Raw genomic sequence first — 27,107 nt, 5'->3', positions numbered from 1 at the left:
AGCCACTGCCACTACATCAGCACAACCACAGTGACTTAATCCTAACTCCGCCTACCAGGGAACAAATAGCAGCTCCTCTAGGCGGAAAGTTAACCTTATTTTCAAAGAACTGGCACTACATAACAAAAGACAAGTGGATTTTACAAACCATAGATCAAGGTTACCGGTTTCACTTCCACACTTTACCAGTCAAAAGAGGAATGCCAAATCTACCTCCAAATCAAAAAACAGAGGCTCTACGCCAGATAAGGGAGTTAGCCAACATGAGAGCTGTGGAAAGAGTGCCAACAGCAGAACAAGGAAAGGGGTTCTATTCCAGACTATTCCTAGTTCCAAGAAAGGAAAAAGGTTGGAGACCAATTCTCGATCTGTCCACCTTAAATACATACATCATTGTCCCAAAATTCAAAATGCTGACCCTACAGCAACTTCTTCCCATGCTGGGCAAGGAGTCTTGGCTGGTAACTCTAGATCTCAAGGAGGCATACCTGCACGTCCCCATTCGACCAATCTGCAGAAGATACCTCAGATTTCTTGCAGGATCAGAGCACTATCAATTCTCAGCATTGCCCTTTGGCTTATCTACTGCCCAGAGTATTCACAAAATGCCTGGCATCAGTAATCGCCCATTGCAGACTACAGGGAATTCAAATTTACCCATACCTGGACGACTGCCTGCTACAAGGGGACAACAAAAGCAAGCTGACAACAGATTTACAAAGGGTCATTTACTTGCTACAAGGACTGGGATACACAGTCAATTTACAAAAGTCAAGGCTGATACCATCCCAAACAAGGACATTCTTGGGCTGAATTGGACACAGTACAACAAATGGCATTCCTGACTACAGAAAACAAAAGAACTTCCACTTTACTTCTCGGCACTAACAAAACTGAACAAGTTAACAGCAAGAAAATTTCTGCAGGCCTTGGGCTTCATGGCATCATGCATAATCTTGGTCCCATTTGCCAGACTACATATGAGGAAACTACAGTGGTACCTAAAGAATTTATGGTCCCAACACAGACACAGTCTAGAAACAGAAATCCCACTAATTCCATGCTTAAAACAGGAGTTCCTATGGTGGGCTCAGGCATGCCAGTCAAACCCAGGCCTACCCTTTCGCAGATGTTAACCAAGCCAGACCATCACAACAGACGCTTCAGACCTAGGATGGGGGGCCCACATGCTGGACAAATGCGTGCAAGGATTGTGGACACAGGATCAACTTCACCTGCACATCAATCTAAAAGAAATGCTGGCAGTAAAACTGGCAATCCAAAAGTTCAAACCATTCCTCAAAGAGGGCCAGTTGATGATAAGGACAGACAACACCACAGTCATGTGGTACATCAACAAACAGGGAGGCACTCATTCATACCCCTATGCAGAATGACCTTGGAGCTGTGGACCCTGGCACTCAGCTACAACATTCAGTTACAGGCAATATTTGTACCGGGAAAGACAATACTCTAGCAGACATATTAAGCAGAACCACGGATGCCCACGAATGGAAACTGCACCCGGACATCTTCAAGACCATCTCAAAGAAATGGGGAATGCCACAGATAGACCTATTCGCATCACCTCTCAATCACCAGCTCAAAAATTCTGCACAAGGACATTCCATCCACTAGCATGGAAAGTGGACTCACTCTCCTTCAACTGGAAAGGCCTAACAGCATATGCATTCCCACCTCTTCCTTTGATACACAAGGTACTACTAAAAATCAAGGAAGAACGTCCAAGGATAATCCTGATAGCCCCAAACTGGCCAAGACAACACTGGTACCCACTACTGAAGAGCATGTCTCGAACAATATGTGGCCAATACCCTGATGCCTTTGATGTTAACTCAGAACAACTACAGCATCATACATCCAAACCTAAAACGCTACAACTGACTGCATGGAACATCACATAGCAGCAGCTAATCCAGAACTTTCTCAAAGAGTTAAAGACATTATTCTTGAAGCACGCAGACCTTCAACAAGAAGGAACTATGCTGGAAAATGGAAAAGGTTTGTCATTTGGAGTACCGAAGAGGAAAAGATGTGTCAAACATAGATATGCCTAACATTCTGGAGTATCTGGCGAACTTCTTCATTCAGGCCTGTCCTACTCCTCCATCAAGATACATACATGAGCTAATTCAGCAGAATACAGCTTTGATCGACCTGTTTTTCGCACCCTTTGCTCAGGCAGTTCCTCAGAGGAATCAAGAATGTAAAACCTCCAAGGAAACCACCATTACCAGCTTGGGATTTAAACTTTGTGCTAGAAAAGTTGACACTATCACCCTTTGAACCAGCAGCAACAGCAGACCTACAACACCTGTCATGGAAAACTGCTTTCCTACTGGCAATTACTTCAGCAAGGAGGGTTTCAGAACTACAGGCCTTAATGGCAGTGCAACCCTTCCTAATCTTCCACCAAGATAGAGTGTCCATGAGGACTAATCCTACATTTATGCCCAAGGTGGTATCCAGAGTATCTTTGAACCAGGCAATCCACCTACCTACCTTCTTTCCCAACCCACAAAACAGAGGGAAAGAATACTGCATACCTTGGATGTACATAGACAGCTACGCTACTACTTGGACAGAACAAAAATAGCAGAAAGACTGACCACCTTTTGTAGCCTATGCAACAGGAAGGGAAGGAAAAGCTATTTCCAAACAGACAATCTCCAAATGGATAGGAAATTGCATACGATACTGTTACTCCTTCCATGGAAAACCAATTCCACAGAACATAAGACCTCATTCTACAAGAGCAACAGCCACTACCACAGCCTTCTTACGAGGAGTGGCAACCAAAGACATTATTGAGGCGGCTACTTGGACCTCCGTGCATACATTTGCCAAGCATTATAATTTGCCTCTATATTCCAGATCCCGAGCAGGGTTTGCCACTGCTGTACTGCAAGGGATCCTAAACACACCATAATCTACTTTTATCCTCCTCCCTAGTTGGCTATGGTATTCTACCCACTTGTTATGACTGCAGATGCATCCATGAAGGACATAGTACAGTTTTGTACCTACCATAAATGTAGATGTCCGAACTGGATAGCATCTGCAGTCAGGATTACCCTCCCTCCTTCCCTCTGTGGTACTCCTAGGGTGTTTACCCTCCTAATAGCTAGCTGTTGGGGAGTCTTTTATGGTGTATTTGTTTGTATATATGTACATATATGCTTATTGTTGTGTTTACCTCTATCTATTTGGAAACATTGGCATCTATCCAAATTTTAGCCTGCAAGAGGGCTACTGGCATCTGGGGCAAGAAACACTGAGGAAAATGGCGTCGGCTGATGCTTTTATACCCGAAGACCAACAGAGATGACGTCGGGTGGAGTGCGACATCAGCCGAAGCCGGACCCGGACTTTGGAATCCGGCCGACTGCAGGGCTGCCTGACGACAGGACAACCCACTTGTTATGACTGCAGATGCTATCCAGTTCGGACATCTACATTTATGGTAGGTACAAAACTGTACTTTTCTGCTGTTGGGAAAACTTGATCTGAGGTCAGTCAGGGTTGGCAGGGGATTATGGGTAGGGGGAGGAGCTTGGAGCTCGGATCTAAAGCTGTTGAAAACGGTCGGATCCGATTCCCATAGGTTGCTGACAAATGAAGTTTACCTACTCATCACAGGCCACGGGTTCTCCTTATCAAAACAGACAACACCACTGTAATGTGGCACATCAACAGACAGGGAGGGACCCAATCTTACCCTCTGTGCGGGCTAGCCATGAACCTCTGGCTGACAGCCTCCTCCATGGGATTACACCCAGTAGCCCAATACCTACCTGGGATCAACAACTCCCTGACTGACCACTTAAGCAGAAACTTATTGGACCCACACGAATGTCAGCTCCACAGAAAAATCTTTTTGCACCTCACTCAGGAGTGGGGAACTCCGGAGGTGGATCTCTTTGCTTCACACCTCAGCCACCAGTTAAAAAAATGTTGTACCAGGGAGTTTCACCACCTAGCGTGGAAAGTGGATGCCTTGACCTTCCCCTGGAACTCCCTGTTTGTGTACGCATTCCCTCCTCTGCCTCTGGCAGCATTGATACCCCTTACTGTGCAGCCTGACACCACAGCCTCCCAGGCAGCTTCCCCTGATCTCAGGCCTCTTGACTCCAGTGGGGGTGAAATGCTGCACCCGGACTTGCAGACTCTCAAACTGTCAGCATGGCTTATACTCTAAAAGCAAACAAGGGGCCCCTATTAAGCAAACAGGTCCTAGACATTATCACAGAGGCCAGAAGGCCCAGCACCAGAAAATCTTACACAGGGAAGTGGAAAAGATTCTGCTCCTGGAGCCAGTCCAGAGGGGGCAGTTCCTCACAACCTTCATCCCTCTTATCCTGGACTATCTAGTGGAGTTACTCAATCGTCACCTCTCCTTCTCTTCTATTAAAATCCATGCCTCAGCCATTTCAGCTCATTTCGATACAGACCCGCCCCTGTTCTCACATCCTTTAATTAAACAGTTCCTCAGAGGGGCTTCTAATATTAGACCTCGCAGAAGGCCACCCACGCCAGCCTGGGACCTGAATTATGTTTTGTAAAAACTAACATTGCCACCCTTCGAACCTGCTGCTTCAGCAGAACTGAAATACCTCTCCTGGAAGACTGCTTTCCTATTAGCTATCACCTCAGCCAGAAGGGTTTCAGAACTTCAGGTATTAATGGCCATTGAGCCCTTCATCATTTTCTATGTAGACAGGGTCTTCCTGAGGACTAACCCCTTATTTATGCCCAAGGTGGTATCTAATGTGACTCTCAACCAGGCCGTACATCAACACACCTTCTTCCCTAACCCTCAAAACAAGGGGGAAAGAATTCTGCACTCACTAGATGTGCACAGACAGCTCAGATACTACCTAGACCGTACTAATGCCTTCAGGAAAACAGACAAACTTCTTCTTAGTTTTGCCCCAGGGGCAGAGGGGAAGCCCATTTCCAAGCAAACCATTTCCAAATGGATATCACACTGCTTCCATGTCTGCTACATTTTACATGGGAAACCACCCCCCAAGTCTATTCATACCCATTTCACCAGGGACATCTTGGAAGCTGCCACCTGGACTTCTGTCCATACCTTTACAAAGCATTACCACTTACCTTTTTTCTCTAAGGCTAGGGCAGGGTTTGCCTCTGCAGTTCTACAGGACATGCTCACCCAGGCCTAGGTCTCTTACTAATCCTACCACCCCTCTCCTCAGCTTTGGGAATCCTCCCACAGGTGATGACCGCAACAGTGAGACACGAGGAACATAGTACAGTTATTTACACTTATCATAAATGTAGTTGTTCGAGTGTATTCACTGTTGCAGTCCTGGTTTCCCTCCCTCCTTCCTCCTTATATCCTCTTTCCTTAGGGAGACATAAGCTTCTTATGGTGTCTTTTAGCCACCAGGACCACTTTACCATATTTCCTGGGGCTTCTGACTGGTTAGGGCAGGAAAATCTGATGCAATGGCATCGGCTGCCTTGCTTTATAGCACTGCCGACCTGACGTCAGTCAACAAGCGACAATAGCCGACGCAGAAAAACATTGACTCTGGTATTCGGGCCAACCGAGGGCTACCACTGCAGGGATAACCCACAGGTGATGACTGCAACAGTGAATACACTCGAACATCTACATTTATGGTACGTGTACACAACTATACTTTTTGTTGTGTTTTTCATCCTGGGACGGAAAGTCAAAAGTTTAGTTTGTTCAGCTGCATTACATGGCCATTATGCTCACTTGTGTTCTTTGTAATCAAATAAGAAGTAAATGAGACATGTTCCTTAAAGCTAATGGCTGTGTATAATTATTTTTAATAATGTGACAAAAATGTTATTTACCACAGATGCACAGCACAGAAATTTTATTAAGCACTGTTAATGATTGATTTGTTTAAATATAAGAAAATTAATCAGAATAAAAAAGACATATATAGGGAACCCTATTTGTTTTACCTGGTTTGCTGGAAGAAAATTGATAATAACTAGAAACTGTTGTGTAACTGATAATTTAATTTATCAGGGAGGGTAGTTGTCAGTGATGGGATCATGCTCAAGTGATGTGGTTTTATTTCTGTTCTTGAATTTTCTGTTCTGCAATGTGTATAGCTAGAGTTGTTCAGTATGTTAACTACATAATGGTTCTTGTTGAAAGACACAGTGATAAGGTTATTGAAATGGGGGTGACAGAATCTGTTATGCAAAGTGATACATGAGCTGAACAAACTTGGTTAGCAAAATATAAACTGAAGTTGATTGCCAGAAAGTTTCTTTAGACTGAGAAATTTGAGATGGTCAGGTAGTGGAAAGACGATCATCGTGTGGTAGTCATAATGGAGTAAAGAATGCAAACGGTTGTAGGATGGCCTCAGCTAATGTCAAGAGTCACTGCAGAAATTTACTGTAAAGTTGGGCCGAGGAACAGAGAGGTGATGCTTTGACAGGCCAGGAATTAGGAACATGGTGATGAGATGTAAAAAATGATAAAGGTTCCTGTGGATGGCAGCCAGTATGTTGACAGGATGAAACAATGAAAGAAAATTGATTGATTGAATGGGACTGTAGAAGGAAGTTTTTTTTAGTCTGAAAGAGAAGGGATCCGAAAGACTTATTTAGATTTCAGACTGGTAAGTAACAAGATGAATGAAGGTAGGAATTGTGGGTGCACGTCTGTGTGCATGTGTGTATGTGGGGGGGGGGAGTTGCTGTGGAGTGAATGAAGAGCATTACTATACCTCTCAACTTTCAAAGCGATATCAAAGGATGCAAAATCATAGCACTGAAAATGTTCTTAGGCATAAATTGGTGCCCCTCGGGGGTGGTGTGTAGGGCATCAGTTTGTACTCATAGTGGCATAGCCTGCATAATTAGGATTGTGATAAACAGATGTACAATTGTATATCTGCACAAAAAGCATCCTTACTGCACTGTGGCAAGTTTTTCATGTACACTTCAATACAATACAGACAGCCAAGTGACCAACCTTTCGGTCAATAACAGCCAGTACAAGTCTGATATTTTTTTGGCAGTTCTGTCTTTCTCCCAGCTTGGCAACTGTTGTTCTGAAGAGTAAACCTATTCTTTTCTTTTTGTTGTTCAGGGTGTTTTTCTGTACCGCTTGCTGTATACACTTGCATTCAGGTTAGATTCCATTTATTGGTACCCTGATCTTTGTTTTGTTATCTTTACTAGATGCTCCATACCACCAGTTTCCTTTTTTTTCCCCTTAAATTAAGCCAACTTTCTTACACCACCACTACTGTACTGCAAGTGGTATAATAGTATCAGCATGTGCCAGTTACCAAAAGGAAATTCAAATAAGAATAGAGCATCATATCAACATTTGCTTAGTTTCAGTGACTCTAATAATCATAACATTGCATTTCTGTTAAAAAAACAGTGAGAGCACTTATTGGAGATGTATAAGTGGGACATGTTCCATGTAAAGTTTAATACATAGTGGTAGGCATGGCAAAGATGCATTGAAGGCATTTCAGAAGTTTGCAGTATCACTTCTTTTCTCTCCCCACTTGGAATATATAAATGTTAGAAACACTTGTTTCCTTTTTTAACGCAGACATCCCCCAGGCACATAAATGAAAATTAATCTTAACAATGCCCCAGTACAATACTGTGAAACATTTGTGTCATAATAAAATACTTCTATTTATTTAATAGAAGGCAGTTATTACCCTACCCAGCTGCTCATCTGAATGTGATTTACAAAGTATGAGATTTAACTGCACATCACTCGTAAAAGAATGTATGATCATGCAATATGAAGATAAAATAAAGCACAAAAAGTACCACCAGTTAAGTCCCCCTTATGCCTACCATCTACTTTGCCAAATTCCATTTAAGGGATGCTAGAAAATTTTGGACAAATGTTTTAAGTGTTGTTTATACTTTGCTGTACATTCTGTAACAATGCTATTTTTAAATATGCAGCATTCCACTCCTGGTCCTACCAGAAAAGTACCTAAGCTTCTATTATTGACAAAATAGTCTGCATGCCACAGGTCAAACAGTTAATTTTACCTGTTATGGCAAGATGTAATTCAGCTCCATAGTTCAGTCTCAGTACAGTGGTACTTATAAAGAATCAACGTCATTTTTACACACAGTGCTAGTTTCAAAAATGCAGGTTTTTAATTGCACTCTATCAGTCTGACTACTTTTGCCTTAGATGAGCTCCTCTCTCATTGGATTTACAACTGAGCTCATGAAACAGCAGAAATCACTTGTATCTTAGGACACATTGGAGCAGAGTTGAAAAATAAGCTAAAAATTGGAATGCTTTGTCAAAAGCAGAGCTGTTGAGAGGTATGAACATGACAAATGTAGGACATGATGGGGGCCTGTTCTGGAGCCGAGAGGGGAAGAAAGTTTGGAGTTGGGAGCAGAAGCAGGATGATAGAGATTTAGCAGTGAGCTCAGTAAGCATTGTTTCACTGAAAGCCTGGAGGTGTGTTATGCTTCCTTAAGAGGTTGTCTCTTGTGTGGAGGTTCAGGTTGAGGTGCTGTTTGAATCAGATGTGGACTGAGTGATCAGAGATTGAGTGGTGTGGACTGAGTGATCAGAGAATGAGTGGTGTGGTCTGAATGATCTTGTCAGGGGATAATGTTGGTAAGATGCTGTCTGTGAGACTGTATTTTCGTACGTTTGTACACTGATTTGTTTACCACACAGAATGTTTTTTAAAAGTGTGTGAATCAAATTAAGGTGGTTACCTCTTTACTACATTTAATACTGAAATGATGCTGTTTAACATTTACCTGGCATTGTAAGTTTTGGAATGGATTGTGTATAAAATCATTATGTAAATTGAGATTTTTCTTGCAGTTGTGAAACGATTGTCAGAGCATGTTCAGGCGGATGACCCAGCAGCACAGAAAAGACTAGCAAAGAAATTGGAACGCCAGCAGGTAAGGAGCTGTTTTCCCCCCATTGGGAATTTTGTTGATGTTCTTCATAGTCATTGTTGCAGTACTGATCATTGGGTCTTCCTTGCAATGAAGCCTATGACTGTCCCAGTTTCAAGAGTTTTTTCATCATACCTGGCCAATGGAAATCTGATGTCTAGGTGTAACAAAAAGGCAATAGATGTCCATGGCAGATGTTTGGATGTCAGGATATAAGAGGATCGTATGTCAGCACCATCTTCAGTTCTTTCTAGCTGTGCTGTCAGATGCATTTCAACGTGTACCAGAAGCTTGCAGTCCATTGGCTGATTTGTTTTTCACCAGAGTTTCTAACAAATTATCTTCAGATGAGTACCCTGTTTGGGGAATTCTCTCTTTTGAGTAATTTTTCAGAAAGGTTAACAACTGCTTGAAATGTGGGAAACCAGTCTTGATAAAAACGTGCATTTCTTTTGTCTGTTTCATTTGGCGCTTCAGCACATTTCCGGGTGTCAGGATTGTGCTAGGTTTAGAGCTAAGACCCTTAAGCATAGGGCCTCAGACCCAGTTCCTGCTGCTTCTCCACCTTCCTCAGTTGAAACTGCTACTTTACAAAAAAAATAAAAAGCTTAAATAAAAAAACTCAGCAGATGATGGTGTTCTTTCCACCTATGTGCCTAAATCAACTGACATCTCTGGTGAGGTGCTTTTGCAGCTCCCAAGTCTGATGACTAACAGGCTGAGTCTTCTGGCATGACCACTTGGGAGGCTGCCATGGGAGCAGGCAACTAAACTTTGCCCTGTCTTACATCTTCTTTTAGGACTGAGGTCACTTAGTAGGTATCAAGCTCAAATGTCTGAATGTTGTTTACCGAGGAAGATGGTTCATCTTCCACATTAATAACCTGGACTGAGTCAGCAGTTGCCTGACCATGGATTGTGTCCTTTCTTACTAAACAGATTTCTTATTAAACAGATGTCTGAATCAGAGAGATCAGTCAGGCTACCTCAGTCTGCACTGCCAAGTTGTCAGCCATTACAGCCCAGGTCAGAACTCAGGACCGCATTAAATTTGCCCAGGAATTTTGTGGTCTTTATGAAATCTAGGGAGACCAGCCAAGCACTACAGTCTACCCCTGTAGTCTCTTTTAGTAAAAAAAACAAGAGTTGTCTCCTTTCAAGAGGAGTCTGATTCTTTAGGATCTGAGGATGAGAAAGAGCCATCTTATTCTGAACACCACCACCCCAGTCCTAGTCTTGATTCTGGCTCAGATGATACTCTTTCCTCTGCTTCTCCCTCAAATGATTTATCCTTTGGGGACACTTTATGTAAGATGAAGGAGGCTTTTCAGTGGGAAAGCAAGGAATTCTCTTGGGCCCAAACTCATTGCAGGCAGTTTTTAAGCCTGTCATCCCCCAGACCACTTGCTGTTCCCCTAGTCCATGTGGTATTAGATGATGTCTTCAAAAACATCTCTCTACACTCAGACACACTGCTCCCTACTCTGTGGAAACCAGATTGATTTTGTAGAGTGCTTGACACTCGCATTCACCTCTGTAAGAACCCACCAGCTGACCCCTCACTTTTGTCTATTGAATCCATAAGGGTGCACCTAAACCTGCTGCTTAGACATTCCCTACCTAATAACTACTAGACAGGTTTGGGACAAAGACTTGTTCACCTGCTGCCCTTTCTATGAAGACCCTCAATTGCCAATTTCACATGTTAAAATACTTGGTCATTACAGAACCAAATTATTACCAAAACAGAAGACATTGCAGATAAATCCTTACTAAGGGACATACAGAAGACATCTAGAGCAGCACTGCAGGTTTCCAGGCACACTGTGAAGTGTGGTTACGATGCATTAGATGCATCATTCAGGGCAGCTGTTTCTGATTCTGTTAGCCACAGGCAAACTTGGCTGAGAACTCAGCCACTTTTTGACCAAGTAAAAGCCAAACTCTTAGATGCCCAATTGGATACAGATTTCCTTTTCAGTCCTCCTACAGACCTACAGAGAAGGTTTTCAAGAAATTGAATAAAAAAGGGAAGCAAGTAAAAAAACTGTGAAAGAATTTTGTCTCCAACCCCAAGATAGAATTGAAATGATCTTTCTAAGCCTTGGCTTCTGCCTTTTAGGCAAGATAAGGGTAGGCCTTCCTGATAAAAAAGGCCTAGACAGTCGAGAAGATGACAAACTGAGAAACACTCTAGGAGGGGGTCCAAAGATTGTATTCCCCCAAGAGAGCAGCTGTGACTGTGCACAGCTGTCCCCTTCTCCCCCTCCCCAGCACTTCCTTTCTTCCCGTCCCACTAGTTTGAAGACGTTCTTCCTTTCTAAGCCATTGGGAACTCATCACCTCAGACCAGTGGGTACTAGATGTCATAGAAAAGGATTACTTCATTCTGTTCAGAAAAAGGCCTCCCTTGTTAGGGATACCAAAGCCACCAAATTAGCAAGAATCTCTCCTTCCCCCTCATCTTGCAAGAACTCTTGCAACAGGGATCCATTCAACTAGTCCCCGACGAAGAGGAGGCAGCAGGGTTCTACTCTAAGATTTTGATAGTCCCAAGAAAGGAAGGAACTTGGAGGCCTTCTTTTAGACCTCTCAGAGTTAAATAAGATCCTAATAAGATCCTAAACAGTCCAAAATTCAAAATGCTTACTCTTCAAAACCTGATGCCCATATTTTTTTCAGGGGCATACATGATTGCAATAGATCTGAAGGACTTGTAGCCAAAGAACACAGGAGATACCTTCAGTTCATAGCAGCAGGTTAACACTACCAGTTCTGTGCTTTACCATTTGGTTTGTCTACTGCACCCAGAGTTTTCACCAAATGGCTACCTCCAGTTGTAGCACATTGCAGACTGGTAGGAGTGTGCATTTACCCCTACCAGGATGATTGCCTCATCCAGGGAAAAACTGTCCTGGAACTTCAAACAGCCTTACAGATTACCATGGACTTCTTTCACAGGGAAGGGCTCACCCTCAATCTTCCCTAGTCCAGTCTTCGGCCTCAGACAATAATTCTCTTTCTGGACATAACGATAGACTCTGTACAAAAGGAAGACTTCATACTTCAAGAAAAGGTGTCCTTTCTGATAAGACTGTCTATTCAGCTTACTGCCAAGGTAGACAGTAACAGCAAGAAAAATATCTAATGGCCCTGGGTTTCATGGTATCATGCATCCTTATGATTCCCCAGGCAAAACAAAAAATGAGGAAACTTTGGTGGGTCCTGAAAAACCTTGGGAGCAACATTCTCAGTCCCTGGAAACCCTGCTGTCTGTTCTACCATGCTTGAAAAGAGAACTTCTTTGGTGGATAGATGCCATCAAGCTGAATCCAGGCATAAATGTTTTTCTACCCACACAAGACCATCACCATAGATAGTTCTGAAGTAGCCTGGGGAACACACATAGGACCCAAGAAAGTGCAAGATGTCTGGACCTCAGATTAAAGAAAACTTCACATAAACCAGGAGAGGTTGCTGGTGGTTTTTTTTTAGTGATGAAAGATTTTCAAAGCAAGCTATCCCCAGGAGCACTTCAAATTTGGACAGACAACACAACAGTTATGTGGTACATAAACAAGCAAGGGAGAACTCATTCCTACCCCTCTGTGCAGTTTAACAGTAAAGATTTGGCTCTTGGCACAACAATTGCAGTTGACACCAATGGCATTCTACATCCCAGGCCACAGCAACACCTTAGCAGATTCTATGAACAGCGACATTCTGGACCCCAACAAATGGGTACTAAAAGGGAGACCTTCCTGGACCTCATCCATTAATAGGGACACCTCTGTTTAGACCTTTTTGCCTTTTACCAGAACTGACACCTTCAGTAGTTTTGTTCAAGAACTCATCAGACAAGGACATGGAAAGGAGAAACTTTCTCCTTCAAATGGACAGGACTCTTTCTTTATGCATTCACACCTTTTCCCCTGATTCTCAAAGGTACTGACAGAGGTGTGGCCAGACAGGCTGAGCATGATACTCATAGCCTCCTTCTGGCCAAGGCAGCAGTGGTTCTTCCTCCTCTTGGCCAACAGCGATGGGAGATATTACATTCTCCCACAATTGATAAACGTACTCACCCAGCTAAAGGGGTCTATCATTCATCCTTATTTGAGCGCCCTCAAATTAACTGCTTGGATGATTGGTTTCTAGCCCTGAATAATGCAGACTGCAGGCTATTCCACAGAAGTGCTGTCAATCCTGATAGAGGCGAGAAAACCAAATAACAGAAACTCATATTTATCCAACTGGAAAAGGTTTTCTCTTTGGTGCAAGGACAAAGACATTAATCCTTTGGTGGCAGACATAAACCTAGTGCTAGAATACCGGTCAGGCCCCCCCCCCCATATATTCTTATCCCCACCTACAACTTTTCTTCAAAGGGGTCATACTTCTTAAGCAGCCCCCAGCAGAAGTCCTGTCCTTACCTGAGATTTAAGCATGGTAGAACAGACAGCAGGGTTCCCTGCTTACATTACCACCTTTTAAGCCAGTAGCTTTTGTCCCTATAAAGATGTTCACTTGGAAGACCACTCTGCTCATAGCCATCACTTCAGTCAGGTAGATCTCAGAGCTATAAGCCCTGATGTTCAAGGAGCCCTTCACTGTGTACCATAGGGACAGTGTAACTATTAGAACTAGTCCCTGCTTTATGCCCAAAATAGTATTAGAACTCTCCTTGAATTGAGCTATTCATTTGCCAGTGTTCTTCCCTAAACCACAGAATAAATCCAAACAAATCTTGCACTCTTTGGATGTACATTGACAGATAGGGAATTATGTCCTGTTCAAGAAATACTGAACAGAGCATACCAACTATTGGTGGCCTTTGCAGAAAGAAAAGAAGAAAGATCTTTCTCCAAACAGACTACCTCTAAGTGAATAACCAACTGAATCAGCTTCTGTTATGCCCATCATGGTAAACTAGTGCCGTCCCATGTCAGGGCCCACTCCATCAGACACACTGTAGCCACCACTACCTTTTTTAAAGGTGTTTTTACACAAGCTATCCTGGAAGAAGTCACATGGACATCTGTCCCTGTCCTTTTCTAAACATTCCATTTAGCCAATACCTCCAGGGGTGAGGCAGGGTTTGCAACTGCTGTCCTACAAAACCTGCTTTTCCAAAAGCCAACAAGACAGCCTGCCCCCCTCCCAACTAGTAGCTTTGGGAGTCCTTTCAAGGATCAGTACTGCAACATTGACTACAAAGGACATAGTACAGTGGGTCACACTTACCATAATGTAGATGTTCCAGCAGATGAATGTTAAAGTGCAAATTCCCACTCCTCTGTATGTTATCCTCTTCTTCCCCACTTACCAGTGGAAGAGATGGGAAGGGCAGAAGCATTTCAGATGGGTAGTTCTTGTCCACCATCACCCCCCACTTTTATTTCTTACACAAATTGATACCTTCCCCTGTCCTTGTCCAAAAAATTGTTTTGACATCTGAAAGAGTTGTGCTGTCTTCAGGCATCACGCTACTGCTCATTGTCTAAAAAGACCTGAAGATGGTGCAGGTGAATGCCATTGTTATACCCTGGCATTCGAACGTTGGCCATCAGTCACCCGTCTTCTAGGGATGATGAAAAAACTCTGGTTGTGAGTTTCTGCATGGCAGGAAGACCCAGGAATGAGTACTGCAGCACTGATCTACTTGAACATCTACAATTATGGTAAGTGTGACACAACTGTACAGTCCGTGATAGGGTAGTGAGCACAAGGCAGCTGCTATGGAATGTTACTTGTAACAAGCACAGTGTAATTTGTAGCAAGCTTTTAAATGCACTGATTTGTTTTTGGTGGTATGTTAATATGCAGTTGTTCATTCTATTGATTGATTATCCATTTTTCCAATGTTTTGCAATATAAACTCCTCAGTTGCAATGGTTATGTTTGCTTCATGGTACTATTGGGCTTGTAACTTTCTTATACCTTTTTATTTTATTTATATATTTTTTGAAGTTAAAAATGTTGTTTGTTATCAAAAGCTCTTAAAAGAGGTCTGTTATCAGCATTTATGCATATGTGTACATGCAGAAAAAACAGTTACTTAGCAATTGAGGTCTATTTTGATAATATGGCAAACGTGGAATTGAAAATCAGCCTTCCGTGCGTTAACTGTACTTAATTGTACTTTTCCCACTTCCTCCCTATGGATCCACCATGATTAAAGCTAGATATACAGTAAATATACTGTTACTGTCTTACCTCCACATTACTTGGTTGTCCTTCATCCCAAATTCATAGATGCTTCAAAAGTTAATTTGGAGGACGTGGTGTGGATGTGAAGGGTGTTTTTCCATAAGATTTTCAACCTGAAAGCTGACGCACATTTTTGTCTACAAATTAGCCTCGTACTTGTGTATCTTTGAACATGTTATTAAATGCTTTACTTTGAGTTAAACGATTAGCCGCAGTGGTACAGCGGTAGCATTGTTGCCTCACAGCAAGAGGTTCTCCTGTTGGATTCTTGGCTGGAGTGCCTTCTGTGTGGAGTCTGCATGTCCTCCCCTTGGTGGAGTGGCCTCCAAAAGACATGCGTGAATGGGTGTGCCTTCGCTGAAGGTTGGGCGTCGGGGTGGCAACTCGGCACCATAAAAAAAAAAATCGACTGCCAATCATTAGCGGACCGGAGTTCCGCTGTGGCGACCCCTAACCGGGAAAAGCCGAAAAGACAAACAACTTTGAGTTAAATGATTGTTCCCAGTGTAGTCTGGGGTTGTATGGCACAAACCTTGTATGAAATAGTGGAACTGCTTGTGCAGTTTTAGGTTGGTATGTTATGCGACCTTGTGGCTCACACAAGCTTTACCACTGTTTTTGGGCATACGTTTAGCCCACTTTGTGTTAAGTGTACACAGTATGTGCCATATCACATAGGTAAGAAATGGGAAGGGTGGTCACCCCACTTAGCACAGTTCACTGAAAATAACAGAGCATCCATGCCGTGAAGCATTAGATTACTGATTTTCTGGACTGTTTAGCCCAGCTTGCCATCTTATGGTTGAGAGGGCCTGTCAGTTGTGTGATGATCCTTATTTGTTCCTCTAGGTGGTGAGAGCTCAACTGCAATCCCCAAACTGCTGAAGTAAGGTAGTAAGCTCTCGTCTCTCTCCTAACTGGTGATTGATTTGTCAGGCATAACAGTGGTACATGTACCTGCTTTTCTAGACTGAATCTTTCATGCTCCCAGTTTTAACTTGGCTGTGTTCAGTGAGCATGAAGCAGTGGCATTATGGTGGATTGACATGGTAGGACCTTGTGCCCTTCTCATGGGAAAACAATAAACAAATTAAAGTTGGAGTGAAACAGAAAACACATCTGTTGTAAGAGGAGTGCTTTCATTCCTTTATTGCTAAAAATGGAACTTCATCAGATTAGAACATCGTTGAGGAAGCTACCAGTAAATACAGCAGTTCATCCGATCAGCTTTGAGTGTGCTGTTTAAACCTAATGACATCATAAATTTCAGCGAATGAAAAATCAACATAATTTCATTCCCTGTTAAAACTTTTTTAAAACTATGTTAGAATAGGTATTAACGAACAGATAATAGTGAATACATACAATCAAATAAAAACGTTTAAATGTCAGTCATCAGTTATCAAATAGTAATCCAACAAACAACAAAAATAAATTTGTTTAAAGTCTATCTGCCCTAAGTGCTTGTAAACTAGATCTAGAAGTCTTGTCAGTAATTCCTGGCAGTTGTGTGGCATTAAGTAAAGGGTGGAAATTGGTCTGCATATCTGGAATACAAGGAATTGTATCGGCAGGTTTGTTTAATGCCACACAACAGCCACGAGTTAACGACAAGACTTTTGTATCTAGTTTATTAGTACTTACGGCAGGTTGACTTTGAACAGATGTATTTTTGTTTGTTGGGTTATTTTATAATTGATATTTGACATTTAAAAGTTTTTATTTGATTGTATGTATTCACCATTATCTATTCATTAATATTTTAATATTTAAAAAAGTTTTAATGGATAATTAATTGATGATTTTTCATTAGCTGAAATATATTATGTTATTATGTTTAAATGGCACACTCAAAGGTGATTGGACGAACTGTTGTATTTATTGGTAGCTTCCTCAATAATGTCCTAATCTGATGAGTTTCGTTTTTAGCAATAAAGGAATGAAAGCACTCATTAACATACAACAGACATTTTTTTCTGTTTCATTCTAACTTCCATTAGTTTATTGTTTTTGTATTTAGTTTTTTACATTGAGATTACTTGGCTTTCATTTTTGGAACTAGGAATGTCACAGGACACACTGTATGTCCATAGGCTCCATTCCTCTTTTGAGGGAGAAAATGTTGATTTAACACAGCTTATAGCAGTGCTTACGCAGCTGTCTACTAAACTGTATTGAGTGGTTGCTGTTGAATCCAGTCATGTCTAAATAACTAAATGTATCTGTAATTTTTCTATGTGGAGCTTTTCTCCCCGGGCCTCTGCTGAAAAAGGGCCTTTTCGGCTCAGTCAGACACCCCCGGTTAACAAATGTAAAATAAAATAAATGTGGGTAACACTGACAGCTCGTCATCGCATGTTAACATAACTGACGGTGTATCTTTGCAGAAGGCAACAGCTGCTGGATTTTTCCCTATGTACATGGAAGTGTTATCTGGAAGACCTGTTACTGTGGATCGTTGTGACACATGGTCAAGTGTGAGATTTTTACTGTCTTAACATTTATGCTAAAGATTATCACCAGCTTGATGGCTGGTTCAGCACTGATTTTTACACTAACCCATGACATTGTGACCAATTATTCATTGGCTAGTAGTGACTTAATGTTAAAAGAAAAAATGTACAAGTTAGAGAAGTTGCTGAAAAAATACAGAGGTTTGCAATTTGACACCGTGTTCTTTCAAAATAGTATTTCTTTAAGTCGAGTACCTAAAGGTTTAAGAATTTATGAATTTCATAATAACCTACAGGAATATTCCCTGTTGCATTGTGAGCTAATTGAATTGTTTGACCATACTGGGCTTGATTTCATGTGTCTGCTCATTCGAGACAATCAACGTGCTTTGAGCAAATTAAAAAGATTATATTATTGCAATGGTCTATTATCAATGACTTGATGTTTCCGTCTGTGGAAGAGATATATTCAAGAATGTTTAACAGAGTTGAGCAGTATTCCAACGAGGTCAGGAAAAGGAAGGAAAAGAAATTAAGCAGGGACTGGCAAGATTACAAACAGAAATGGGTTTATCCACTTCCTAAAAACACCAAGCGGTTACCCATTCTCCAGGACCCCTTGTCTTGAGCATATTGTGAAGAAGAGAGCTACTATTCCCATGACAGTGAGGGTCACAATTTTCAGAACGTTACCCCCCACCACCCCAAGGAGATTGGTGAAATTATGGGACGGCACCACCACAGAAAGTGCACAAACTTCACATCAGGGTCATTGGAATCAGACTACTGCACAATGGAGGGGGGAGGGGACGAAGAAATCCTACTTCCAATGGTAAGACAATTTTATAAGGATGTGATTATTTTGGAATTTGAAGGACTCAAGATTTACATCTACATTGACATTGCTGTTACTGCACAGTATGGTTCATTATTTACTAGAGGTTTTAACTTCATTCCAAATAGTAAATCTAACTTTGTTGATGCCATTATGGAATTAAAACTGTTTATTAGAAAATTAAACTTAAGTTTATTACTAGAGAGCAAACCTTCTAACAATAAATTAAGTTCTTTATATAGACCAAGTATATTCAATCCCCCTCTCTTGCCTTCAGTTGTGTTGTTTGAAAAACCATGTGAGCCAGAGTTGAGAGCTATGTTCAGTAGAAATTTAAAATGATCATGGCCTAATTTAAACAAAGATGAGTGTAATTTATTGCTGCAATTAAGCAATAACAAAAACATAAGGATTATGAAGCCATACAAGGGAGGAGGTGTTGTTTTGATGGAACGTTTGACTTGTGTAGCAAAATTGTTCACTTTTTTACGTGGCTGTATATTTTTATACTTGTTTCATTGAACAAAGTTAATATTGCTAACTAAAGGTTATATTTAAGACTTGAACTTTTTTTGAAATACAAATTTGATCCTGAAGAAAATAATTTTTTAAGAGTAAAAACACCAGTAATTCCCTCCAGATTTGGGGTAGCTAAAATCCACAAGTCATTGCCAGACCTTCTCATGAGACCCATTGTTGCTGCAAGAGGTTCTAAAACAGAACCCCTAGCCAGTATTATTGTGAATCTAAAAAATTTTTTTCCTTGATAAACCTCATGTTTTTACTAACTCATGGCACCTTCTGAGGAATTTAGCCAATTATGAATTTAAGAATGAATTTTTTTTTTTAAGTATAGATGTTAAAGAGTAATTTCTTATTCTTTTTTTTTTTTTCAATAATAAATCTTTATTATTTTCAGTTGTTAATACAATAATACACTACACAAAATAAAATACAGCAATATCAAAAGTAAACCTATAATCACACTACTACACTATATATACATTATCTACATGAATGCTTCCAACAGATAACTAAAATCTTTATACATTAAGATAAAATTCTTGACAAGGTATTAAAAGATCTAGTATCAGTATACAGGTTATTGATAACGTTTCCAACTTTAATATGTACACCCCGAGGAACAATATAATTTAATCATTATGCCAATACAATATTAAAGATTTTCTCCCAAATTTTTGGATTATTTATGTTTTTCTTGTGATCCTTAATTAGTAATTTATGTGCTAAAATATGTTTTATTGCTACACTTTTAAAATTTTCCCATGAAGTCTGCACTGGATTCAACCAGTTTGTAGCTATGTATAACTTCATTAATAAAAAAATATTTGTAAGTATTATCAATTGGGATTTATCCAAATCGTCAAGGGATATGTAGAATCATAAATTCCCAGGAAAGTGTAGATTGTTGATAACCCATTTTTTGTAATTGAATTTTTAAAGAATTCCAAAGTTTAAATATACATTTACAGCTCCAGAACATGTGTAAAAGATCCGCCGTTTGATCAGTGCAATATGGACATTTAGGTGAATTTTTAGAGTCAAATTTATGTATTCTAAGACGAGTATAATAGGCATTATTAAAAATCATCAGTTGCGTAAATAACAATTTTTGGAGAGATACTGCTTTTAAGGTTAGGTTAATAGCTTTTAATATTTTATTGTCCTCAATCAATGGTATTTTCTCCTTCTTGGAATATTTTATGGAAATCTTGACACTAGCTACTAATTTTACACAAAACACCTCTAATGTTTTGACTATGTGTATGGACTTGGTGTTAAGAAGCAATTATGTCTATTCTGAAGGTGAATATTTTAAGCAGATGAAAGGGGTGGCCATGGGTGCCTTTTCTGCCCCAGTGTTTGCTAACATTATTCTGTTGCTTTGGGAAATCAAATGTATTTTGGTTACGAATTTATGAAGTTCATGCATAGATATTATAGATAGTTGGATGATAGCTTGATTTTGTAGGATGATGAAGTTCCAAAAATGTTCCAAAAATACACCAATTTATGCAACATATAAATACGTCAACATCTTTTTTTGTTGTTTTTCCCACATGGTTGACCTTTATCATTGTAATTATTTAAATGTGCATCTGTATAATAATAGGAGAGATAAAAGGCTTGAATCTTCAGTTCACAGAAGGTCAACTTATTCTAACGGGTTTTTTGCATCACAGTAATAAACACCATGCTTGGCTAAAGAGGAACTTGTTCAAGAGGAAATTATTAGGCTTTCTAGCTTAGCTCCCAATGATGACACCTTTCACATGACGTTAAACATTATGAACGAATTGCTTTTACAAAGAACCTACCTAAATTGGCTTCTGGAGGAATTGACCATTACTATCTTACAGGGCAGACATACTCATTATGCCCCATTTTTACTTTACCCTGAGTCTAAGAAAGGGCTAAGGTAGACATTAACTGCAATAAGACCTTGGTGTTAACCTGTGATAACAATTTTGTAAGAATTAAATCTGTCATTGAGAGGAACTGAAGAGAGATATTTGAGTTTTTTTGACTTGACCAGTAAGCTCGGTGAATGTCCAAGAATAGTATACAAAAAGACAGGAATGTTAAGAGCTTGCTTGAAAAAGGAAATGGTTGCCAAAGGTGGAATTATGATGAAGTGTGGTTACTGTAAACAGTGCAAGTTTATTTGTGAAACAACTAACCTAACTTTAGGGAGCCACCCGAGGGTCCTTGGAGTCCAGGGGAAATAAGATTGCAGTAGCAAAGGGGTGGTATATGCAGCGACTTGTTTGTCCTGTGCAACCTTTTATATAAGGAAGACAGAAAAGAATTTAAGGAAGAAATGCATCAGCACACATATGCGATTAAAAAAATGATTTTACTAATCTATTAAGTAAGCATGCTTCAGAATGTCGGAATTGTAACAAATTTGTATGTTCTTCGTGTTTCACTGTTGCAGTCATTACATTTGGGGTATCTGCCTGTAGGTAGCCCTCAGCCGGCCTGAATACCAGAGTCTTGGATTCCTGCATCGGATGCTGTCTCTTCTTCCATGATGTCAGGTTGTCAGGGGTATAAACCATGCAGCCGATGCCATTACATCAGTCTTTCTTGCCGCGCGGTGCCCGAAGCAGAAGCAGTTCGCAAGTGCCGGTCGGCCGACTCCTGAAATTTTCATTTTCGAGTTTCAGAACCGAAGTCTTCAAAAAAGCTAAGTACCCCATTGGGGATCCTTCTTCTTGCTCTTAACTGATGTCAGTAAAAGTTAACAATTGTCTTACCTGTGGAAAGCAATTACCTCATAAAGATTTTCATTCGTACTGCATTCCTTGCTTAGGCCCAGACCACGACGTCCCTTGCTGTCGGTTTTGTGCCTTATTCAACCCCTGAACTATTCGTTGGTCTATTTTTGCAGCAAATTATTTTGGTACTCGGTATAACTGTCCAGAAATGTCTTCGGTAAGCCATCCGACTACCAATATTCTGAAAAAAACTTAAGGATAAAGACAGAGACAGACCGCATAGGTCCAAAACCGCCGACCTTTAAGCTAGTCGCCAGTTCACCGGTACTCAGTGAGGTGCTTTTGCAGCCCCTGATACCTGCTACTTCAGATTCACAGGCCTCTACTGAGACCCATTCGGAGTCCGGAATGCTGCGAGATGCTTCTTCGACTATGGAACCTGTGGATGTCTCTACCTTGGATGAGTCCGGAGCTGCTGTGCAGGCACCGGCTTCTGAGGGTGTATTCAGGCCTACAGACTTACATTTTAAACTGACGCCATCTTCTTCATCCAGGCCTAAAACTTGACCCACGCCTAGAAAACCAATGTCTAAACCGCATGGTCAGGCCCATATGCCTAAAAAACAAATGCCTAGAATGGCTGCAGACCTTATTACTTTAATTAGGGGAAGCCAGCCTTCCCCCTCTAAGAGACCTAGAACTGATTTTCCTTTTGATTCTTCTGATCAGGATTCTGATATTTCTGTTTCTTCTGATTACCAGGATTTGCCCTTATCTACCTATGAGGATTATGATGCAGAGGATTCCATTCCCTCTGCTTCCCCTCCAGAAGATTTTTCTTTTGGTGAAACCTTGCACACTCTAGGGAGCATTTCTGCTGGGAAAGCCAGGATTACTCTGACTCCAAAAAGAGGTGTAGGGAATTCTTACTCCTTCCTCAGCACAGTCCTTTAGCTATCCCTCCTGTTCTGGACATTGTAGATGATGCTTTTTTGGAATCTAGCCTGTCCCCAGACACTTTGCCTCCAGCTCCCAGAAAACCTGACTGGTATTACAGAGTACCGGACTCTCACAAGTTCCTCTTCAAGAATCTTACTGTGGATACAGAGACCATTTCCCAAGGTCCAAGGAGCATTAAGGCCACTGCTGCCAAGAATCCTACCCCTTCTGATAGAGATTCTAAAGCCTTGGACAGATGGGGTAAGAAGGTATACACTTCTGCTACTTTGGCCATTAGGGCTTTAAATTGCCAGTTTCATATGTTAAAGTACCAGCAGCATATTATGGGACTACTTAAACAATAAATGATGTTGATTCCTGACTGTGCTGAACACAAAGAAGTACAGGATTTAATGCATTCTGCTGAACAAGTCGGTACACATACTTTGCAATGTGGTTTTGATTCTTTAGAAGCATCTTGCAGGGCTGCTGTCACTGGGTCTGTACTTAGAAGGCATGCTTGGCTTTTGGAGCAAAACTTGCCAGATCATGTTAAACTAAATTACTGGATGCTCCCTTAAACCAAGACCGCCTGTTTGTCAACAAAGCAGAAGAAGTTCTCAAAAAGATGGAGGAAAAAGCTAAATCTATGCAAACTGTTAAAGATTTCCTGCATGTGCATCCTCCCAGATTTAGTAGGCATTGGCCTTCAAAGAACTGGTCCTTTCCAGTCTCTTCCAGGCCTTCAGTCCAAACCCAGGAACAGCAGATCACCTAGGTTACTGTCTCAGGCTACGCATAGGTCTAAGCAGTGGGGGACTCTCACTTCCAAAGCAGGAAGTAGTAAGACACCCCCCGATGGAAAAATGTCAGAGTGACTTAACCTTAACCCTTCCAAGCCCTGCTCAATTGCCTGCTCCCTTAGGAGGGAAGCTCGCCATGCATGCAAAAAACTGGGAACTCATTACCCAGGACAAATGGGTTTTAAATATAGTTTTCCGAGGAAACAGATTCCACTTCCACACCCTACAAACCACAAACGGTTGGCCAGACCTTCCCCCAAATCAGTGGGCAGAGGCTCAACAGCAGGTTCTCTCTCTTCTAAGTATCAGGGCTATTCAGCCTGTCCCAGCAGAAGAAAGGGGACAAGGTTTTTATTCAAGACTTTTCCTGGTACACAGAAAAGACAGCTCCTGGCGTCCTATCTTCGACCTCTCTATTTTAAACACCTTTTTGGTAATCCCAAAATTCAAAATGCTAACGCTTCAACAGCTGCTTCCTATGCTAGGCAAAGATGCCTGGTTGGCAACCTTAGACTTAAAGGAAGCTTACCTACACATTCTAATAAGGGAATCTTGCAGGAAATACCTACATGTCAGGGCAGGCTCTATGCACTATCAGTTCTCTGCACTTCCCTTTGGCTTATCTACTGCACCCAGGGTATTCACAAAGTGTCTAGCTCCAGCCATTGCATTTTGCAGGCAGAGAAATATTCAGATATACCCATACCTGGATGATTGTCTGATTTAGGCAGAAAGCCAGGACTTGCTATTAAAAGATCTGGCATTCATAAAGAAGCTTCTATCCTCACTGGGGTACACCATAAATGAAAAGAAATCTCACCTAGTACCCTGCCAACAAATTGTGTTCCTGGGAGCAAGCTTGAACACAACTTCCCAGATGGCTTTCCTCACTCCAGAGAAACAAGTTTATTTGACAAACTACTTCAAACTACTGGCCACAAAGACCCAGCTGTCTGCAAGGAAAATTCTGCAAGCCCTGGGGTTCATGGCCTCTTGCATTCTACTAATTCCATATGCAAGACTGCATATGAGGAAACTACAATGCTATTTAAAAGCCTATGGTGCCAACATTCTCAGGACCTGGAATAAATGATTCCTGTCATTACTTGTATAAAGAACAGAGTTCCTTTGGTGGGCAGAGGCCTTCTACCACAACAAGGGGCTCCCTTTCACTCTACCCCCTGCCGCCCAAACCCTAAGAACAGACGCATCAGACTATGCATGGGGGGCTCACTTGGCAGGGCAGTGCATTCAGGGAAAATGGAACCGGAGTCAGATGCACCTGCATATCAACCAAAAAGAAATGTTAGCTGTACAGAATTCTCTGACAGCCTTCAAAGACCACATCCTTCCAGGACAATTATTGGTAAAGACAGACAACACCACACCACCGCATAAACAAGCAGGGGGAAACCCACTCGTAACCTCTCTGCTGACTAGCCATGGCTCTGTGGAACACAGCCTTGAGCTACCAAATGCACCTAAAGGCTCAGTTCCTGCCAGGCAAGCTAAATTCAGTGGCAGACCTAAGCAGAAATCTCATGGACCCACACAAATGGAAACTGGAACCAAAAATTGTCGATCTCTTGAGGAACAAACGGGGACTCCAGAGATAGACCTGTTTGCCTCCCCTCAGAACTACCAATTGGACAGATTCTGCACAAGGACTCCCCACAATCAAGCTTGGAAAGTGGATGCCCTGTCCTTTACCTGAGAAAGCCTCTCGGTTTATGCCTTTCCCCCTCTGCCTCTTCTGTCTAAGGTTCTGCTAAAGATCAAACAGGACAAGTCAAGGACAATACTGATTGCACCAGACTGGCCATGCCAGCATTGGTACCCCCTCTTGCGCAGTATGATATTGCTGGAGCCATGGCACCTACCTCAGATACCTTCCCTGCTGTACCAGCAGGTGGGCCAGATTCTGCACCCTCAGCTTCAAACCCTGAACCTTGCAGCCTGGTTAAATTCTTGAGCTCTGTAATAACATCCCTCAATAAGCAGGTGCTAGATGTCATTCTGGAAGCAAGGAGGCCTAGTACTATGCTGAAAAGTGGAAAAGATACTGTTCCTGGAGCCAGACTCAGGGGATGGGCACAACGGTGCCCAGCTTACCTCATATTCTTCATTACGTAACAAAAATGCTCCACAAGGGCCTATCCTTCTCGTAAATTAAAATTCATGCTTCTGCCATTTCAGCACATTATAATGCTGAACCACCTCTCTTCTCTCACCCCCTCCTCAATTCCACAGAGGGGCCAAAAAGTTAAAACCCCCCAGGCAAGCCCCTACTCCAGCCTGGGACCTTAACTTTGTATTGGAAAAGCTCACTCTCCCTCCATGTGAACCAGCTGCAACTGCAGAGTTGAAATTCCTTTCTTGGAAAACAGCCTTCCTTCTAGCCATCACTTCAGCAAGAAGAGTGTCTGAATTACAGGCCCTCATAGCAGTGGAACCCTTCATTGTCTTCCATGCAGACAGGGTTTCCCCTCAGGACCAATCCTTCCTTTATGCTCATGGTGATGTCTAGTGTGGCCCTAAATTAGTCCATTCATTTGCCTACCTTTTTCCCAAATCCACAAAACAAAGGAGAACGAATACTGCACTCTTTGGACATGCACAGACAACTTAGATTTTATTTGGACAGGACTAAGCCTCTCAGAAAATCTGAACAGCTGCTAGTTGGCTTTGCTGCAGGAGCAGAAGGGAAGGCCATTTCAAAGCACACCATTTCTAAATGGATAGCCCATTGCATTCATTTCTGCTATAGGCACCATGGAAAACCTACCTCACAGGGGATAAAGTCACATTCCACCAGGATTGCATCTACCTCTACAGCCTTCTTCAGAGGAGTCCCTACCAAGGACATCCTAGAAGCTGCTACCTGGAGCTCTGTACATACCTTCACCAAGCATTACCACATGCCTATTTTTTCAAAATCCAGAGTTGGTTTTGCCAACGCAGTCTTGCAGGGCTTAATAGCTGGTCCTAATACTCTCTAACTTCCTCCTCCCTTCCTTAGCTTTGGGAATCAATCCAAATGCAATGACTGCAACATTGAAACACGAAGAACATAGTACAGTTGTGTACACTTACCATAAATGTAGATGTTCGAGTGTATTCACTGTTGCAGTCCTGGTTACCCTCCCTCCAACCCCCTGACTTCTCTTGGCTCTAACATTCCTTCTTGTTTGGTGTATTTAAGCTTTCTGGTGTATTTGCTTTTGATGGAGGTGTAACATAACATATAATTGCTTCACATTGTGGGGGCACCTGACATCTGGGGCAAGAAAAACTGATGTAATGGCGTCGGCTGCATGTTTTATACCCCTGACGACCTGACGTCATGGTAGAAGAGACTGCATCTGACGCAGGAATCCAAGACTCTGGTATTCAGGTGGTCTGAGGGCTACCTGCAGGCAGATAACCCAAATGTAATGACTGCAACAGTGAATATACTCGAACATCTACATTTATGGTAAGCGTACACAACTGTACATTTTATGTCTTGGAAACAGTTAACATTAATGTGAGGGGTGGAAATTGGTTAGCATATTGAATATAGGGAATTGTATTAGCAGGTTTTGCTTAATGCCACAACATTTGCTGCTTACCTGAAGAAAAAAATCTCTAAAGTCTTTATAATGTTCAGGGTCTGATGTGAGCTGGAATGTAT

At 41.7% G+C, this 27,107-nt stretch overlaps 1 protein-coding gene across 2 annotated transcripts in view; it reads left to right on the top strand.

The window, feature by feature from the left end:
- The window catches only part of EIF2B4 (eukaryotic translation initiation factor 2B subunit delta), a 979,702-nt gene that overhangs the window by 411,204 nt on the left and 541,391 nt on the right, over positions 1-27,107 (top strand). For both annotated transcript variants that reach the window (XM_044061494.1, XM_044061493.1), the window contains exon 5: positions 8,873-8,955. In XM_044061494.1, the coding sequence (XP_043917429.1) occupies positions 8,873-8,955 (83 nt within the window). The remainder of the gene's footprint in view (positions 1-8,872; positions 8,956-27,107) is intronic.

The sequence above is a fragment of the Protopterus annectens genome, chromosome 2.part0 (genome assembly GCF_019279795.1).
Source record: "Protopterus annectens isolate FY-2018-M chromosome 2.part0, PAN1.0, whole genome shotgun sequence".
Taxonomy (NCBI): Eukaryota; Metazoa; Chordata; order Ceratodontiformes; family Protopteridae; genus Protopterus; species Protopterus annectens.
This window is presented reverse-complemented; position numbering and strand designations above follow the sequence as displayed.